The following is a 19,308-nucleotide window of genomic DNA, read 5'->3' on the forward strand; positions in this document are numbered from 1 at the left end:
AACCTTTAACTTTCTCTTTGCTTTTTTGGGTTAAAAATTAAATTTTTATAAATAAAACTTGACCATTATAACATTTGATAACACATATAGGGCCAGATTCAGTATCATTAGAAAGCTTATCTCCTAATTTGAGTCCCAATTTTCCTATAGAGCCAGATGCAATTCAATGAGAAAAACCGATATTGCTGTTTATCACATGAAAATTCTTTTGAATCTAAAAAAAAGTACAAGAAATTCTCTTACTGTATTATATGGCCATTTCTAATGCTCTATTTCCCTGCTGACTTGTTGATGTCTCTAGAAAAATGAATTGACCAAAGAAATATGCATGGGCAAGTCCTCCATTATTGAAGACAATTATGATGACCAGAATAGGTTCTCAGAATGGGCAGGTGGCGGAGGAGGAGGAGGTGGAGCATCTTATGTCTTCAAGGTTCGTCTCTGAGCTCCAATAAATGCTTTGTATATTTTAATAGAGTAACAATTTGTTTTGTTTTAGTGGCCAGTCAATGGCGCACATTGCAATTCTAGGAGTTTTTATAGCCAGGCTACTAATAGCTCAGAGGGCAGGCAACTAAATGCTCAAATCCACACTCGTTGATCTAAATGATAATCACCTAACATGCAATTCAATGGGAAGTGATGGGAAGTGATTGCAAGCATCTTGTCACTGGATCTTGGAGCTATTACCACTGCAGCTATTATTCATTAAGGCTACAAAATGCCATAATCACTACATGTTCCATTGCCCAAAGAGTCTATCCCAGTCAATGATAACACCTTGACTGTCAATGATTACTGGGATCTTCAAGTAAACTCCAAAAAGTTATTTTTACCAATATTCATGTTGCTCATTTTGTAAATCCCTTTAGGAGGTAAATGGTGAATTTATACCACTGCTGGTAGCAGCTGGAGGTGGAGGGAAAGCCTACCTAGAAGATCAAGAGGATCCCTTAGACTTTATTCACCCAGAGAGGTTTGAAAACAATACAGCTGTACCTGGCCCCAATGGCATGTCTGGAGCGGCAGGTACGGTATAACTGAAGAAAGTATTAGTTGCATGAGTGAATGCCTGCTGAATGCTTGCATAATATTCCTTACTTTGGCTCTCCAGCTCTTGAACTTCCACCTTTCTTAGCCTGAGAACAGGAATTCTCTTTAATAACACTTTAATAAAAACAATGTATTATTCTCTTGCTCTGTCCTAATGTAATTATCCCCTGAATTGATAATATTTGATCACTTTCACGCTATTGCCACACCATTCTTCTATAAATTGTTACATTGGCGTATAGTTATATAGTACGTTCTTAGCAGAACAGACTTGAATATGGAAAAGCAACTTGTCAGTAGGGTTTAATGTTCCTTTGTTCTTTGTTCTGACGAATAACTGTATGTTTAATCATTATTAAGGTGGAGGGGGTGGATGGAATGACATCACAGAGTTGCCGGTGGCTGGAAAATCCTTATTATTTGGGGCAGAAGGAGGGCAGACCTGCTACAAAGCAATAACAAAACTACAGTGGCATACATCTGGCGGATTTGGTGGTGGAGGAGGTCCCTGCACCTCTGGTGGTGGAGGAGGAGGCTACCAAGGTATGGCTGTAATTCTGCACTAATGTCCAACTGTATAAATATTCTGGAAGTGCTGATACAATGTTTTCAAAAATAGTTTTCAAAGTGATGGTTTCATGTTTTTAAACTTCTCTCATAGGTGGTAACGCCTCTGAACTGGATGACATTTTTACTGATGGACAATATGGCGTCTCATTTTTTCACCCATCTGTTAAAATCTTCCTGCATCCTTTGGCTGGTAAGGTCACGTTAATGCTTTGTGAATTAAAAGTGCATAGTCCATGTCCAACGTTTAGTCTTCGAACAATGATTTTCAAAATAATAATATATGAAACTATAGGTAATCACAGTGAAAGAGAGATACTGTTTTAATGATTTGATAAACATGGTACAGACAGATGAATTCCAGGCAGGAGGAATGACAGATCTTCCATTGGGAAACATGCATGGTCTCCCGTTTGCTTCTGTATTTCTAAAATGACATGTGAGGTTTTTAGCCTGCTGTGTCCATTTTGATGAACACTGAACTAGATGGAACATGTTCTCAGTCTGTACTATTAAAAAGCGGTTACTTTATTGTCCCCTTGATCAAAATGCCTAACCATGAAATGACTACAATCAGAGGATTTCATACTCAGAAGCATAATTTTATGTTATTGCTTAAAGTTTCAGCTCAAGATAAAATCTCACAGGCAGTTGAATTGTGTCACTATTCTTTTAACGTCTATAAAATAAGACTACAGAATGAATTTGCTGGCCCACATTCTGCTGCCTATATATTTATCCTCCGTAGACGAGGAACAGATGTGTTTTATGCTGTATCTCTTATTAAATTAGATGAAAATGAGTGTAAGGATAACGCAGGCCAGGGATGACTCAGATTACTGTATATGCATTGCAATATATGGACAAACAATCTCTGTTTGCACAAAAGTATTAATGACCTTTTAATATATTGATATGGGTGAATGACCAGGATTTACTTTGTTGACATAATTTTTTATTCGTTTACTTTAAGCTATGGAGAGTCACGGAGAAGTGCAAATTAAACTGTTTGTAAACTGTAGCCACTGTTATACTGACAATTGTAAAAGAGACCCAATCAACAGGAGCGTTGTGTGTCTTTGCGAGGTTGGTACTGTGCTCGCCAGCGATAACACAACCTGTGTAGGTAAGCTGACTTTCTTATAATCATATAGATAACCAAAACAAAGTTCATTGGCATCCTTTATGCTAAAGAAAGAGTTAAGTGAATCAGTTTCACAATAGCCATCATTATGGTCACATGACACAACAAAATAAATATTGCTGTGTGCAGAGAGGAGTATTTTGGGCAGTTTGCTAGAGTAACCATTTATTGACTGTTCTTCCCTTATCCTAATCATTTTCTGACAATAGGGGTAAGTTATTTAAATGAAGAAAAAGCTTTTATGGTTGAATGAAATTTTTCAACTAAAAAACAAGTAAAACCAATGGAAAAGCACAATGGAGAATCAGTGCCTCACAAATTTCTCCTAAAATAAGGCTTATATTTCTACACATGAAATGGATTTTTTTAAATTTCATAGGAATTCTCATGAAAAATTGTTTCTTCACCTTTTAGTATGGGATCCGTTATTTAGAAACCCATTATCCACAAAGCTCAGAATTACAGGAAAGTCATCTCTGATAGACTCCATTTTAATCAAATAATGTTTAAAAATGATTTCCCCTTTCTCTGTAATAATTAAAACTCTTCCTTGCACTTGATCATAACTTCCCAATTCTATTGGGTTTAATTAATTTTTAAATAATTTTTAGTAAACTTAGGTTATAGAGATCCAAATTACAGAGAGATCCATTATCTGCAAAACACAGGTCCTGAGCATTCTGAATAACAGGTCCCATACCTGTATATATAGAACAATGTATTAAATGCCAACTACATTTTTGGGGGATTTATCTATATATATATGTGACAATTCCATATAAAATCCCTGTTGTGGAAGTAGATAAAGTTCCTAATAACATATTGATTGTCTGTTATTTCACTTAACATCATACAGTATATGGCCTCCAAATAGCAGTAGAATATACCATTAAATTCTCCAGCAGGCAATCAGTGTATATGGATTTGGCACAACAGCCAAACATTCTGCCGTGCTGACCCTCCCTGTCATTAATAAGTCACTTTGCCTTTAACTAATAGTAACAAGTTTCCATTGAAAGAGTCTTTTTCTTTTGTAATAATGGGCTTTTAATAAATATTCTCTCACTCATTGTTACTTTGTTTTACTTTTAGTTCCAAAGTGGCCATTAGCCGAGAAGCAACTCCCACTCTCACTCATTCTCGCTGTCCTTATAGCGACGGTTATTCTTGGTATCATCTTTGCCTGTGGAAGCCTGTCATTTGGTATGTCTCAGCTACCTCACTCTTGTCAAGTCCCTTTAAACAAATTAAAGGTCTGGTGACTAAAAATAATAAAGGCAAATAATTATTATCCACATTTAAAGATCCAGTGTGCCTATAGGGGGCAACGTTATGGTTCCTGCAATTTTAAACTGCTTACACACAAAAGAATCGGAGGAATTGCATACTCAAGTTTTATTAATGCTCAAAAATATTTCACATTTAAGTGAAATATTTGGTCAAAACCAAACAGGTGGCAACCCTACATAGAATCCAAATTCCTGACACACTGTCTCATTCTTTACTGCAGTTTACCACCGTAAGAAGAAACAGCTGGAAGGAGCACGAGTGCGACTGCAGAGCACAGAGTACAAACTGAGCAAGATCCGTAGTTCTATCATCATGACAGACTACAACCCTAACTACTGTTTTGCAGGGAAGGGAGCCAGCCTGAGTGAGCTGAAGGAAGTACCTCGCAAGAACATTACTCTGCTTAGGTAAGGAACACCAGGGTTTTATTATCCTCCTTATGTACCAGCTTACTATATCAAGATGCACAAAAAAGGGGGGTTGTGGAAGCACTCATAGACTAGTAAAATATAAAAGTACAATGGAAGTGCAAATGATCTGGCCAAATTAACTACAAGCAAAAGAGAGAGGAGATTGATCAATGCACATTCCCTGGTTCCCCAGTTTCTAAGTAATTTAGTATCTAGGCAAGTGCATGTATTTTCAAAAACCAGGTGTTTTTAGTTACATAAATTAATAAGGTAAACCCCATATGATGGTCCTGTCTATTCACCTCCGGTCATGCTAGCCTAAGAATGTGCCCACATTTTTTGTGTATTTCATATTTTAGCAGTTTTTTTGCAGAAAACAGAATGCAGAATGGCCAAAATTCCATGTAGTTGTATCACCGCACACCCATCCCTTTAACAGTGGTCTTGCATGCACTTATATATGCATAGATTATTGCATAGATTATCTAAATTATTTACAAAACGGGACCAGGGAATGTGCATTGATCAAACTTCTCTCTCTTAAGTGTCTTTGTACCCAAGTAAAATATATACAGTAAATGAATCATAATATATTAAATGATCAATCAGGTTTTATATGGGGATACATGAACCACCATCATAGTATTGGACTCCCTGCACTATAATTAGCCCAGAGATGTATTTCTATCCAATACCACCCCAGGCCCTGGACCATCAACTGCCTACCCCCACCCCTGACTGATGCACATGTGCAGTAAAAGAGCATCTTTATTCACACCAATGGCCCCCTGCTAGCAGCCACTACTATTTCTACAATATTAAAAGCTGTCCTGTTTTATTGTATCCTTTGTAGAGCCCTGGGTCATGGCGCTTTTGGTGAGGTTTATGAAGGGATGGTTGTTGGGATTTCTGGAGATCCGAACCCACTCCAAGTAGCTATAAAGGTCAGTATCAAAGCATATATAATTCATGTAAATCTCATTATAGATCTTCAGGGATAAAATGCACATTGTCATAGAAAAATAAGGCATTAAACAAGGAAACTATGCTCAGTTCTAGATAACAAATCCTATTATGTGTGGGTAAGATGTCCTGGTTCCAGGTCTGAACTGGAACTCAAAATAGGCCCTGGCATTTTAAGTACAGAGAGGCCCAAACAGCCCCCACCAGCCCAATAAATAGTGATTATAGTCTATGGTATCTTACAGCAGCCCCTCTGCATTTGCCATAATCCACAGATTCAAGTCCAGGCCTGCCTGGTTTATGAACTATCCAAATATCTTAATCACAGCACAAAAACCTAATTGCATGCACTAATAATTAGTTAAATAATATAATGTACATTAAGGAGGTGATTTATCAATGTTCGAGTTTGATTTTTTTTCACCATTCAAGTTCTTTAGAGGAAAAACCCACAAAATTTGAATTATGGTTCAAGAACCTCAAAAGTCTAATATGTATTAAGTGCAAAAACACAAAACTCAATTGTTAAACTTTGGCATCTAAAAGCTTGTGAGTTTATGTAGAAGTCAATGGGAAACGTCATAGGCAAAGTCAAGCCGTATTTTCAGTTCAAGATATTCGAGTTCGTAAACTCGCAAATTTGAGATATTCACATTTTTTTTTTAGTTTCCCATATTAATAAATAACCGAGCATTTTTAATTTGTTTAAAACAAGTTTATTTAAGTTAAAAAAACATTTTGGCACATTTTGTTATCACCACTCACAAGAACCTCTGTATTCATGTAAACAGGAATGGCAGCCCCTATGACTGCATCGTAGATTATTTATACAGATATAAACATTGTTACCTTGTTAAACAGATACAAAGTGTTATTAATCCAGAGTAAGAGGACATTATAGTAATGCTGGTGGCATCTAGACAACTGTTCTCAGGCATTCAAAATGCCCTATCAGCCTGTCACTAATTCCCATAGAGATATATGGCATGTACTCCGACACTGTGTGTGACACAGACACTATGGAGACTAGTATACCAGTGATCACTATGGTCAGAGGAGGTTCATCTGTCTCGACAAGGTCTGCAATCGGCAGAGCATTTGCCATACCACAGTAGAAGTTAAAATACTCTGTGCCTTGCTACTTTTAAATGCATATGAAACCCTTTAGTTTGGTTGGTATAACTGACCTATAAAGATTCTCTGGATGCTCAGAATTTGGCATGGTGCCTCAGCATTCGTTTACTAGGTCCATTGTTAAAATATTTGATATTGATATTTATTGATATTTTTTTTTAGAAAACATATGATTTTTATAGAAATTTATTTGATAAATTATTTTTGTTAATTAGTTCAAGGTATATTGACAACAATGCACCATTTTTTACATATCGTTAATACATTGGGGTTTTTTTAATTATCTTTTTCTTCCAGTTTTGCCTTTACATATCTCCTTAAGATAGTAAATTTGCTCAGGGGATTTGCATTATATGTTAATTAATAACTATACACTATAGGGACTCATTAGTACACTGGTACGGTACATTATATGCTGTATGGATCCCATCAGTGGTACAGTTAATGCACTTTATTTAAGAATTTATATGTGTTGCACTAAATAATATTGGCCAGCACATTGAGTGACCTGCTGTATAATAAGGGACCCAACATGCTGGGTGTTACTATTAGTGTGGCATACATAAATCCAGAAATAAAGTGCATATTCTATAGACTTTATGGTGTTTATAGGTTTTGCTTTTTTTTTTTACTTATGTGTTTACTATAGGTAAACTACTATATTATAGGGATTTTCTTTTTCTAACCATAGTCAACTTATTTTTTTCTAATGCAGATTTCCCCCAGCTAGTTATTTTTATTGAGATTGTTACTGTAGATGATACATACGCTCCCAGGAATCATGCTTCATTCTGTGGAAACTATGGAAATATGAGCACTACATAATACATAAGCCACATTTTGTTATATATCAGCTGCCTGTTTTGTGGCAAATGCAATTTTTAGAACAACTGATGTTGCCTGGGGCAGAGGAACATAAAGATGATTGTTTACCCGTCCTTGAATTAATCACATATTCTTTGTAGAGACTCTCCTTTTGTGCATACTTGTATACATACTTGCTTATTATTTGCTGAATGCATCTCATTGATTAAGAGCCCTTTATGACCATTGAGGGAGAAGTATCCTTTTTTAACTGGAATATTTAAAGAGGTAATGTTTATAGGCATACTTAACCCTGAAAATGGATATGGCTAGAAATGTCATATTTTATATACTGAACTCACTACACCAGCCTAAAGTTTTAGCAGCTCTATAGCAGTAATGATCCAGGTCTTTACAGTTGTCACAGGAGCTTTCTATCTTGGATTCTATTAGTGTCAGTGACACTGCACATGCTCAGTGTGCTCTAGGCAGCTGTTGAGAGGACAAGCTTAGGGGGCAAATTATCATACAGAGTATGAGCCTATGATTAGGTGCTGGGTAAGCATTAAACACGTTAGGCTATCCATATGGGGTTAATATAGTTTTTAATGGATTAAAATAAATACTTTGAGTAGTGCAAGTGTATATATCTGGTAAGAAAATGAGGTTTGCCTGTCATATAAGCTAATGCTATGGGGCTGATGATTAAATTCTGATGATAACTGCACTGGTTTCAGAGCTGTTATTTAATGTGAATCTGAATTAATTACTAGTCAGGCTTATATTGTGACATTCATATTGTGTATATACAGTATACAGTGAGTTGGTCCCTAAGCTCAGTAATTGAGAGCAGCACAGAGCATGTGCAGGGAATCAGCAGAATGAAAGATGGGGAGCTACTGGGGAATCTTTGGAGGCACAGATCTTCCCTGCTAAAGGGCTGTGCGTGCCTTGGGCTGGTACAGAAGCTCAATATATAATGTACAGCATTTCTAGCTCAGTTCTAGCTTTAGTTAAGCTTTAGTTCTCCTTTAAGGGCAGTGACACATGGGGAGATTAAACTCCCTGCGTGTCACTGCCCTAAAGCTTACTTACCGTATTCTGACTTTTTGTCACTCTCTGGGTGTCTGTGTCATGTTGTCTCACAGATTTTTATGTGATTGGCTAGAAGCAATGAAGTTTTGTAGCTGGATTATGTATTCTGTAATCTGAAGTCTATCAGCAAGCACATGTGCATGAAGAAAATAGAAAAAACACAGTCCATTTGACATGTAACTTTATCTAGATATAAATAATTCATGGCATTGGCTGAAAAATACAGGCCTTTAAGCTTATACTATAGTTTTTCCTAAACTGATGTTTTGCATTTACAGACACTACCAGAAATCTGCTCTGAACAAGATGAAATGGACTTTCTCATGGAAGCTCTGATAATCAGGTAAATAGGGGGCTGTTCATACTGCACTCTCACTTTATCATTCTATACTCTTGTAGATTTTGCATTGTAGTAGTTGATTACTGTATATATGTCATATGGTGATGTTTTAATGCATATGATATATTTTTCCTATTAAACACACTCTCACAAGGTATATATAATGACCACTTGCAACTTAATAAAATAATAGGGAGAATAGTAGATATTAGACTTTAACCCCAGTAACAAAAAAGAGGCTTTTATGGCACAGGTCTTAATTGGTTTGGACTGATTTCTGTTCAAAGTGTTCTGATCTTTGCTTCAAAATCCTCAAGTGATGCATGGCTTTCACCTGAGTAGAGCAGCAGCCAAAAATACTTATGTAAAATGTTTTTATTATTGATCATGCAATCTAGTCACTTTATTAGGATTAAAATTAAATGTTATCGGAAGTTATATAAGTAAGAGTCTTCTGAATATATCAGTTCCAGGCTCTTGTCACTCCTGGCAGACAGTGCCTACTGCAGATATGGATGTACCCCATTAATATGAGAATACATTTAACTTTAACAAAGGTGCTAAATACACAAGTGTAACCAGTAAGCAATTAGGTTTGATTGATCTACTACCTGTGAAAATGAAAGTGAAGATCTAATTGGCTGCTATGGGCAAACAGCCTGGTACAGTTTAGTAAATCAGGCCGATGGTGCAAAAGCAGCTCTAGTAATCATAAAGATTGTTTACTGGTATAGGTGTCAATAAATAAATACATTCATAGAGACAAACCTAACTTTATATATTTATTTCTTCTATTTACATACAGTAAATTCAGCCACCAGAACATTGTGCGCTGTATTGGAGTGAGTCTTCAAACCCTTCCTCGTTTTATCCTGCTGGAACTGATGTCTGGTGGGGACATGAAGAGCTTCCTCCGGCAGAATCGTCCATGGATTGTAAGTTATTGTTAAAGAAAAGAATGCTTTACTTGAAAATGTTCATGCCAACTTGAGCTTAGAAAAATCAAAATACATATGCTGAGAGTTTTTTTTTCTTTAACTTCTGGTAAAGTTTGAACATTTCAATGACATGCCCAGTGTTACATTTGCCCCTCCCCCCTCAGATACCTGGCTATAACCTCCAGTGGGGTATACAGTAGGAGCTGTAACACTACAAGAGATTTTATTAGAATCTTAGGAAATAAAGCAAGAGGAATTAAGTATATCTTTTTTTCTTTATCTGTCCATGGACGAAGGAAAAAAAAATGTAATTTAGAGGCTCTTTAGATATACGTAAGCACAGAATTAGTGTTGTTTTACCAGGAAAAAATACATTATTCTATATAGTTTGTAGGCCTACCGAGAAATGCAATTTCCCATGCAAATAAAGGTTACTATAACATTTTGACAATGAAGATAAATCACTGTTCTCTAATACCGTTTCACTCAAAATAACACCATGTTTTCATGCACTGCTTGATATGATAAAGTGAATCAATAGGCAACTGAGTGGCTTACTTGTCTTAGTCAAAACTTACCTTACTATATAATTATTTGTCAGATTTGTTGTTATTACAGATATTAAGCAGCAGAGTGCCAATGAATATCCTTTAAACCAGTTAGTAGAAATCATTGTGCACCTCAGAAAAGGGCTGTCTCCAAGAAATCCAGACAGGTTTTCATTGCATAAAGCACATACGATGTTTAACTTACCAAACGTACTATTAGAATGTTGTGCCTGGTTTGCACAGTATGTTTAAATCAAGGTACATAACTCTATACAGTCATTATTTTACTTTGTTATTGTCTTATAAAAAGCAGTGTGCCAGATTCAATTCAATGATAAAAGCCCATAGTTTATCACAGAAAACTCAATAGAAGTCTATGGTGAAATCTGGAATTCAATTTAGAAGATATGTTGTTCTCACTGAATTTAATACATTTAAATATTTCACTCAAGCTTTGTTTGCCCTAGCTTCAACATATAAAGGTTTTAATAAACTTGAAGGTTTTGTCTCTCCTTAACCTCCTCTCTTCTTAGGACATAGCCTCCTTGTAGTGTTATAGAGCATTGTACAAATCCATTAGGAATTGTATCAACAAGGCCTGGTCTGACATCACTGTAACAGTGACCATCAAAAATGGCTGGTAATGAAAAATGCCAGGCATAGATTCAACAGAGACCACAGGCCTCCTTCTCAAATTAAAGTTCACTTATAACTGTAGCTTTATACTGAGTTCCAGTGAAAAAGATAAAACGCTATTTTGATTTAGTCATTGGTGAAACAAGGTCAGGTAGGGCCCAAGTGCAAGAAAAATGTTGTGCTCACCTCCTTCTTCTGAAATCCAAAAAGAACTATTGTTCCAGACTACCCTGAAAAACGTATGGGCCAGTGTCACAGTGCATTGTTCATGTGTTATTTCTGCCTCAAATCATGGTAAATACTCAGAAATACCGTAAGAACCTATTTTTGTGAGGGGACCTATTTGTGTGTGGGTCTAGGGTTTTGATAACATCTTTTAACATAACTATTTAGCAACTATTTTAAAGGGGATCAAGCATTTTAAAATGATTATTAAAGTATGAAATATAGATAATATGTATTGGGAAATCATTTCTTTCTTTCATTACACAACAAATAATACAAATATTTCTACTGAACATAATCATAACCCAGCGTTAAGAATCATGCACTAATGTAGCTTTTGTTCCACAAGGCTTAGCACATATTTTTACATAAAATCTTCCATTTCTAAAAATGCAGGCTGCGAATTCTTGTACTCATTAGTTCTCTTTTTTTAGAACCAACCTTCTACCCTATCCATGCTAGATCTGCTGAATATGGCCAGGGATATAGCTTGTGGCTGCAAATACCTGGAGGAAAACCACTTCATCCACAGGTAGGGAAATAACATCTCTCGCCTTTTATAGTTTAAAGTCATTCTGTTGTGTTCTTGGTATACTTTTTATTACTAAATTACACTGTTTACACAGCAAATAATTTACCCTACCATTTAAAATGTTATTCTTGAACCAATAAATGTCTATTTTTAGCTGTAATATTGGTGTGTAGGCGCCATCTCTTTGCATTGTGCCTGAGTCTGAGCTTTCACAAGGAGCCAGCGCTACTCCCATGTAACTGGAGGAGTCCCAAGCAGGACTTGGATTTCTTACTACTGAGTGCTATTCTGGTACCTACTGGGAGCTGCTATCTTGCTCCCTTCCCATTGTTCTGCTGATTGGCTACTGGGGGGAAATTGGAGGGGGGTTGATATCACTCAAACTTGCAACTCAGCAGTAAAGTGTCACTGAAATTTATTAGAGAACAAGTCACATTGTTGTGGCACCCTGGGAAATGAAGAATATGGTTAGCCCCACAGGAAATTTCAAAATTAAAAAATCTGTTTGGCTTTTTGAAAAACAGATTTCCATGCAGGATTCTGAAAAGCCATGTTTTCCCATGACAGTATTCCTTTAATGTGTAGACCTTGATTAATGGAAAAACATGATCAAGGATAACAGCCATTGAATATCTGCATCAAGGGTTTTTGTAGGCAATCAATGAACTATGGTAGTTTGTAAGAAAAATTGTTGATGCTCGAAGACTCATATACAGCAACACTTCTTATTTGTATGTTTATATTAATGAATGTTATGCAAATAAATTATTTTCTTATTTAGGGACATAGCGGCCAGAAACTGCCTTCTAACGTACAGTGGGACAGGACGTGTGGCCAAAATCGGTGACTTTGGAATGGCGCGGGACATTTATAGGTATGAAACTGATAATGGCCTTCTGTTTTAAAAATAGCTAATAATGCCTAAAACCTAACATATATTGAATAAAGTGTCTACAGCTGATGAATTTATAAAAATACTTTATGTTCTTCTTTATCGGCAATATATCTAAACTGTCTTCTTTTGTATAGACTGATATGGAAGAAAAAGTGTTCAATCTATTTACTAATGCCAACATAATGGTCATTACATATGGAATTAATAACTGTTTTGAAGAATACAAGACTAGATTCTGTGATTAGAAATATACTGTTATTACCCTCAAACTATACAGACATTTTTAAGTCACTGTATTTTGGATTGGCTAAACCTGGCCACGATGAACAAAGAAGCCTTGCCGGTATTTTACCAATCTGGATGGTAAAAATGATACTTAATGCCAAAGTTATTAATAGGAAAGAAAGATAAAAATATAGGAAGGCCGGTATTTTTTTTCTAGAAAAGGTGGCAACCCTACTCCTGGATAACCAAGGGCTGCACTAAGCAGTCCCTGCAAGACTAGTTTTTACCTTTTGTTCCTAGGGACAATATAGTAACCATATTAGGTTTGCTCAGAAATTTCAGTTAAAACATGATTTTTCTAAGTAGAACTGCAATGCAGCTACTTAATGCAATTATCACCCAAGATTTTTGTTCAGGATTCAGTGTCTCCCTTTCATCTCCTATAACCTACTAAATGTGCATCATAGTGACAAAAGAAAGGCATCTGTTGTTTCTTTTTCCTCTGTAATAACATGACCTTGTACTTCATGGCAACTAGGCTAGCTAAGTATGGTGATCCAAATTATGGAAATACAATTTTTCTGTTAAACCCTAGGTCCCAGGCCCCTTATATTATAAAGCATGGGGGAAAAGTGGACAGTTTTTGAGATTACTTCTACTTTGCTTATATCAACAATATGAAACTGGCACAAAGAAATAGGGGCAAGAGGCCGCCCACACTCCCACCCTCCTCCCTTCCCAGGATTGAGCCCAAGCGCATCCTTTTAGCTCACACACGGAGCACTGGGGACAGGATAAGCACTGGGGATAGCATACATCAGCTTCTTCCAGTACTTCCAGTACTATGTAAGGGAACAAAGTTGAGGTGCGGCAGGGCGGCATGCCCCTAAATTTGTACCACCTTAAGCCTGGGCCTATGTGGCCTTGCCACAAATCCAGGCCTGCTTATAAACACAGCACATAAGGAAGTGTTATATAAACAGTAAGTCAATCTGTTTTACTTCAGTCAGAACCAGAACTTGTCCTGACAACAGCACTTTGATATCAAAACAATTAGGCAGCAAAGCACATTAGGATGTCAGTGACTTTTCCATATGTATTACAATTTTAGAGAATTAATTGTGCCAACGTAATAAAACAATGATTTATAAATAGTCTTTAATTTTCCTGGGAACCATTAGAAATACGTTGATTTGTGAGTGCTTTTGGCCCATGTCAACTTTTCCTATTAAAAAAAAGATCTGCAATTAATTATTAAATGTATTTCTGTTGCTAAGCCTAGGATGCCGAGTAGTCATTGCTAATGCAGGATATGTGTTCCAGAGCCAGCTACTATCGCAAAGGAGGGAGAGCCATGCTTCCAGTCAAGTGGATGCCACCAGAGGCTTTCCTAGAGGGAGTCTTCACTTCGAAAACAGACACTTGGTAACTGAAGAATCTTTGCGTAATGGGAAATGTGACTGCAAAAAAGGGGCGTATTAATAAATAATTGGAGACAAATATCAGTGGTGATGCTGCCCATAGCAACCAATTAGCAATTAGATATGAATGGTCACCTACTAGAAAACAAAAGCAAAAATCTGACTGGTTGCTATGGCAGTGTCACTGTCACCAGTGACGTTTGTCTAAATACACCCCAGTTAACTGGTCAAATAGTATTCTTTTAGTCATTGCTTGGGTTTTGTGAAATTTGTAATGTAAGGGGACTGTAATATAACTGTAATCTTAAAGGAACAGTAACACCAAAAAATGAAAGAGCTTTCAAGTAATAAAAATATAATGCACTGTGTCCCTTCACTGGTAAAACTGGTGTGTTTGCTACAGTAACACTACTATAATTTATATAATAAGCTGCTGTGTAGCCACGGGGGCAGCCATTCAAGCTGGAAAAAAGGAGAAAAGGCACAGGTTACATAGCAGATAACAGAGAAGTTCTGTAGAATACAATAGTGTTTTATCTGTTATCTGCTATGTGCCTGTGCCTTTTCTCCTTTGAATGGCTGCCTCCATGGCTACATAGCAGCTTATTTATATAAATTATAGTAGACTATAGTAAACACACAACTTTTACCAGTGCAGGGCAGCAGCACATTATATTTTAGTTACTTTTATACACTTTCATTTTTTTGTTTTACTGTTCCTTTAACTCAACTTGTATTGAGAAAACGGTAATAGATTCCAGGCAACCTCAATACAATAAACATGGTAGAGAATAAGAAATGCCTAGGTTAAAGAATTAGATTTAAAGCATGAACATTTGAATAAAAGTAAGAAAACAATAGATTGCCACATTTCCATCTTCTATCACATACTACTGTACATATGGCTTCATTATGCACTGCCTTTCTGACAGGTCATTTGGAGTATTGCTCTGGGAAATCTTCTCTTTGGGCTACATGCCATACCCATGCAAAACTAACCAGGAAGTGCTGGAATTTGTAACCAGTGGTGGGCGCATGGATCCCCCCAAAAATTGCCCAGGGCCAGTGTGAGTATTTGATCTATTCTGGTGCTGCTGAATTTTAGTTGTTTAAAGTTTAACATTTTATGCAAACAACATCATAGGTCCGAAAAATAAAATATACTAATCCAGGCATCGCATAAAGCTAATATGAATACATGAGTAACAAATCATTTAGTTAAAAAAATTCACAAACCCGTTAATTGCTAGCTGGTGGAGTGTTGAACCCTGGTAACTTTATGATTTTTCTGTATGTAATATTAAAGGGGTTGTTCACGTTTAAATTAACTGTAAGTATAACATTGGTAATTGGACTCCTAAAACAAATCAGTTTGCAGCAAAACTGATTACAGCTGCTGAAAATAACTGGAGGAGACCTAATGCCTGTAACATTGCGGCACTTATACAATACCACATGATTACATTTAATAATGATTAAATATTTGTTTTTATCATAACCTAACCTTAATTAAAATCAATTAAACTAAAATGACCCAAACGTTGCTAGACATTCCTAAGAAACATCCTGTAAATCTTTCTTTCTGCTTTTTAAGTGATTCATGAATAAGCTGCTATTCTATTTTATTTTTTATCTTTTGTCAGATATCGTATAATGACTCAGTGCTGGCAGCATACACCGGAGCATAGACCCAACTTCTCCACTATTCTAGAAAGGATCAGTTACTGTACGCAGGTATCCGGCTCTGTCAGATTATCATAAAATGCCAGTGGTGTAAAATATCATCATCATCATCATCAAGAATAGTATTTGATTACAAAAATATTAATAAAGAGGATGTTACTATATGTATTTAACATATCTAATATGTTTGTTAATCTGTTTTACCAGAAGTGAAAGTAGATTTAAAGTAAATGCTGGGATTCTGTACAAGGCAACCACTTCTCTTTAATTACAGTCCTTCCACTTTTTCCACTTCCTTTAATTCTATTCCTTTCAGTGTTGGAATCACCGACCAGTAACTAGAATTCAGGGTCTATTTTCAGTGCACATGCACCACCATTGTAATCACAAAAGTTGAAGTTGTGACAGGACATAACATGGTCAAACATGGCAGACAGCAGCCCAGCTGCACAACCCAGAATTTTGGTGATACTGATACAGATAATACAAATAACATTTCTTAATGATCATCAGATCTAGATCAGATTTTGTTTGGAAACTTATTTAACATTATCACATGAAAACTGATTAAACGAGAAAGGTTTTTGTCAGAAAACTAAACCTGGCTATTTATCTTTTCAAAAGTTAGTTGTCTTTGCTAGCACAGCAATGAATTTATTAGTATAAACAGACACATTCCATACTTCATTATAGCACCAGTAGTAACAATGCCTAATATATTTCAGGATCCTGATGTAATTAATACACCTTTGCCTGTGGAAAGTGGACCAGCACCTGAAGATGAAGGAAGCACAAGTATACGGCCAAACAGCTGCAATGGGCTCAACCCAATTATGAGCAGCCAACCAATTGCTCCTTTGCTGGATACACAGTCCACAGAACAAAAGCTCGGAGATGTCCCTCAGGAATTATTAGTAGAGAATCTTGCTGGCTGGAATATCAAGACCCCAGGTTTGCAAACTGTTGCCGAATCAACTGAGGGCTCATGGTTCCAATCAAACCTCAGCACTACAACAGAGCCAAAACTCCAGACAACACACAAACTAAAAAATAAGTCAAAAAACCTCTGGAACCCAACTTATGGTTCTTGGGTTATGGAGAGCACCTGTTGACACATTCATGAACAGCAAGGCTGTGAAGACTCAGGTTTGGACCTTAGAACTTTGGGTGTAGTCCCACCCTTTGGGTGTTTCCAAAGAAAATTCACCATTTTCCTTATGCCATTTCTGCCAACATTACACACAGTGGTGTTGCTAGGTTCCCAAGAGACCTGGGGACTGGTAGATCCAATGGCCAATGATGCTACTGCATGTTAGACTTTCTCAATGCAGAGTGAACGTGGACAGCTACTGTTTAGCTACTAAACATTATAAACCAGCAGAGGTCTGTTTAAAATGGTCACCGAGACTCAGAGCACTCTGAATGAGACCTAATGCAGGGACCCCAGGTCTCCAATCCTATCAATTCCCCTGACTCCGTGGATGGCAGGCATGGACCTCAGATGTTTCCAAACAGCACTGTGAATTTTATTTTTTAACTGAAGCTTCAAAAGACAACAGATCTGCTCTCAACCTTACATTTAAAGATATTTATTTTTTTTAACTTTTAAGTTTTTGCTTGTGAATTGAATGGCAATAAGGTACGGGAAAAAATGTTGCTATTATTATATAATGTACAGGCTTACTGAACAGGGGCGTATGATATCTGTGCAAAAGCCACTCACATGGAAAGTCACACTTATAGAAATATAACAAACGTGGTATCATATTCATTGAAATGGGCTTTTTTCCCCATATAAGCATTTTCCTTTCGAACCATACACATTTACATGGCAACTGAGTCAACAAAATTTAGATTAATACAGTATGTATGCTATGATCATTTTAAGATTTGTGACATGTCTGCACAGCTTTTTTTTGCATTACTTTTGAATCATTTAATGAAAAACTATTACACCAATGTTTTAAAACACAAACTTCATTGTTTCTCACACATTTAAAAAATGTGGTTATACTGTACACTGGGCTTTATTGGTGTACACGAGAGCTTGGAATCAGTGCTAGGTGCACAAATAGGTGCTGAACGTTACCTATTAATATGCCATATACAACACACATACTATTTTGGTTCATAGGGAGGAAGGGTCAGTGTGCTCCAGCTCAAAGGAACCCTGAACCTACCACCTGCCTTGACCAGACAGTAAGTACAGGCTTCCCTTTGTACATTGTGCCTATCGTGGTTTATTAATTAATTTGCACAAATAGTTGCACCTCCAGTACCTGACCTTTCACAATTTCTGTGTTCAAGAAAGTTTCATGCTTGCCTTCAACATTTCTACATTTTATACTAGTGGCATACAATACGTATTACCTTATAAAATGCAATAGCTTAAATAAAATCATGGCTATTTCACACTGCTGAGTGCACTGTGAGTAGTAATTCAATTGCAGTAGTTGGATATATTCATTTATTATTGAGATCATACTCACACACCATATGAACCTATGGGGGTTACTGTTTGACACAACTTTAGTCTAAGCCCATGCAGACCATGGGGTTTGTTTACTAAGAATGGAGATAAATATCACCGGTGATGTTGCCTGTAGCAACCAATTAGGTCTTTGCCTTGATTTCTAACTGTTCAATTGCTGATTGGTTGCTATGGGCAACATCACCGGAGATATTTATCTCCAATCTTAGTAAACACACCCCAATGCCTAATATGGGGTTGCCACCTTTGCCGGTGGCTAAACCTGAACAAAGGGGGCTGATGGCATTGGGGATAAGGCAGTGATGTTGGGTGTGGGCATGATGACATGATGAAGTTTTGAAGGGACAGCCCTTTGAAAAGCTGGAATGTTTGGTTCAAAATCAGACGGGTGGCAATGCTCGCTCTATCAGTATTTTGCCTGATGAGTAAGTCCAATCCTTTAATTAAAGTTATGGAACCTATTATACAGAAATCAGTTATCCAGAAAGCTGTGAAATACAGCAATACTAGTTTAAAAAAAGAAACAATTCATTATTTTTGACTGATTTGCTTTTTCTCTATTTAAGAAATTACTATACAGGTATGGGATCCCTTATCCGGAAACCCATTATCCAGAAGGCTCCGAATTACGGAAAGCCTGTCTCCCATAGACTCTATTTTAATCAAATAATTCAGAATTTTAAAACTGATTTCCTTTTTCTCTGTAATAATAAAACAGTACCTTGTAATTGATCCCAACTAAGATATAAATAATCCTTATTTGATGCAAAACAATCCTATTGGGTTTAATTAATGTTTCATTGATTTTTTAGTAGACTTAAGGTATGGAGATCCAAATTATGGAAAGACCCCTTATCCGGAATACCCTTGGTCCCAAGCATTCTGGATAACGGGTCCTATACCTGTACTTGATG

The 19,308-nt window shown here is 36.6% G+C and overlaps 1 protein-coding gene across 1 annotated transcript in view; it reads left to right on the forward strand.

Annotated features, from left to right (window-relative positions):
• Window positions 1-18,352, forward strand: part of ltk (leukocyte receptor tyrosine kinase) — a 74,195-nt gene extending 55,843 nt beyond the window's left edge. Inside the window, exons 14-29 of the mRNA XM_002933736.5 lie at window positions 302-433; window positions 873-1,029; window positions 1,414-1,596; window positions 1,715-1,813; window positions 2,594-2,746; window positions 3,857-3,967; window positions 4,275-4,461; window positions 5,318-5,408; window positions 8,739-8,803; window positions 9,606-9,735; window positions 11,582-11,679; window positions 12,461-12,553; window positions 14,123-14,224; window positions 15,153-15,287; window positions 15,864-15,954; window positions 16,629-18,352. Of these exons, the coding sequence (XP_002933782.3) occupies window positions 302-433; window positions 873-1,029; window positions 1,414-1,596; window positions 1,715-1,813; window positions 2,594-2,746; window positions 3,857-3,967; window positions 4,275-4,461; window positions 5,318-5,408; window positions 8,739-8,803; window positions 9,606-9,735; window positions 11,582-11,679; window positions 12,461-12,553; window positions 14,123-14,224; window positions 15,153-15,287; window positions 15,864-15,954; window positions 16,629-17,015 (2,214 nt within the window). The 3' untranslated portion in view covers window positions 17,016-18,352. The remainder of the gene's footprint in view (window positions 1-301; window positions 434-872; window positions 1,030-1,413; window positions 1,597-1,714; window positions 1,814-2,593; window positions 2,747-3,856; window positions 3,968-4,274; window positions 4,462-5,317; window positions 5,409-8,738; window positions 8,804-9,605; window positions 9,736-11,581; window positions 11,680-12,460; window positions 12,554-14,122; window positions 14,225-15,152; window positions 15,288-15,863; window positions 15,955-16,628) is intronic.
• Window positions 18,353-19,308: the final 956 nt, after the last annotated feature.

The sequence above is a fragment of the Xenopus tropicalis genome, chromosome 8 (genome assembly GCF_000004195.4).
Source record: "Xenopus tropicalis strain Nigerian chromosome 8, UCB_Xtro_10.0, whole genome shotgun sequence".
Taxonomy (NCBI): Eukaryota; Metazoa; Chordata; class Amphibia; order Anura; family Pipidae; genus Xenopus; species Xenopus tropicalis.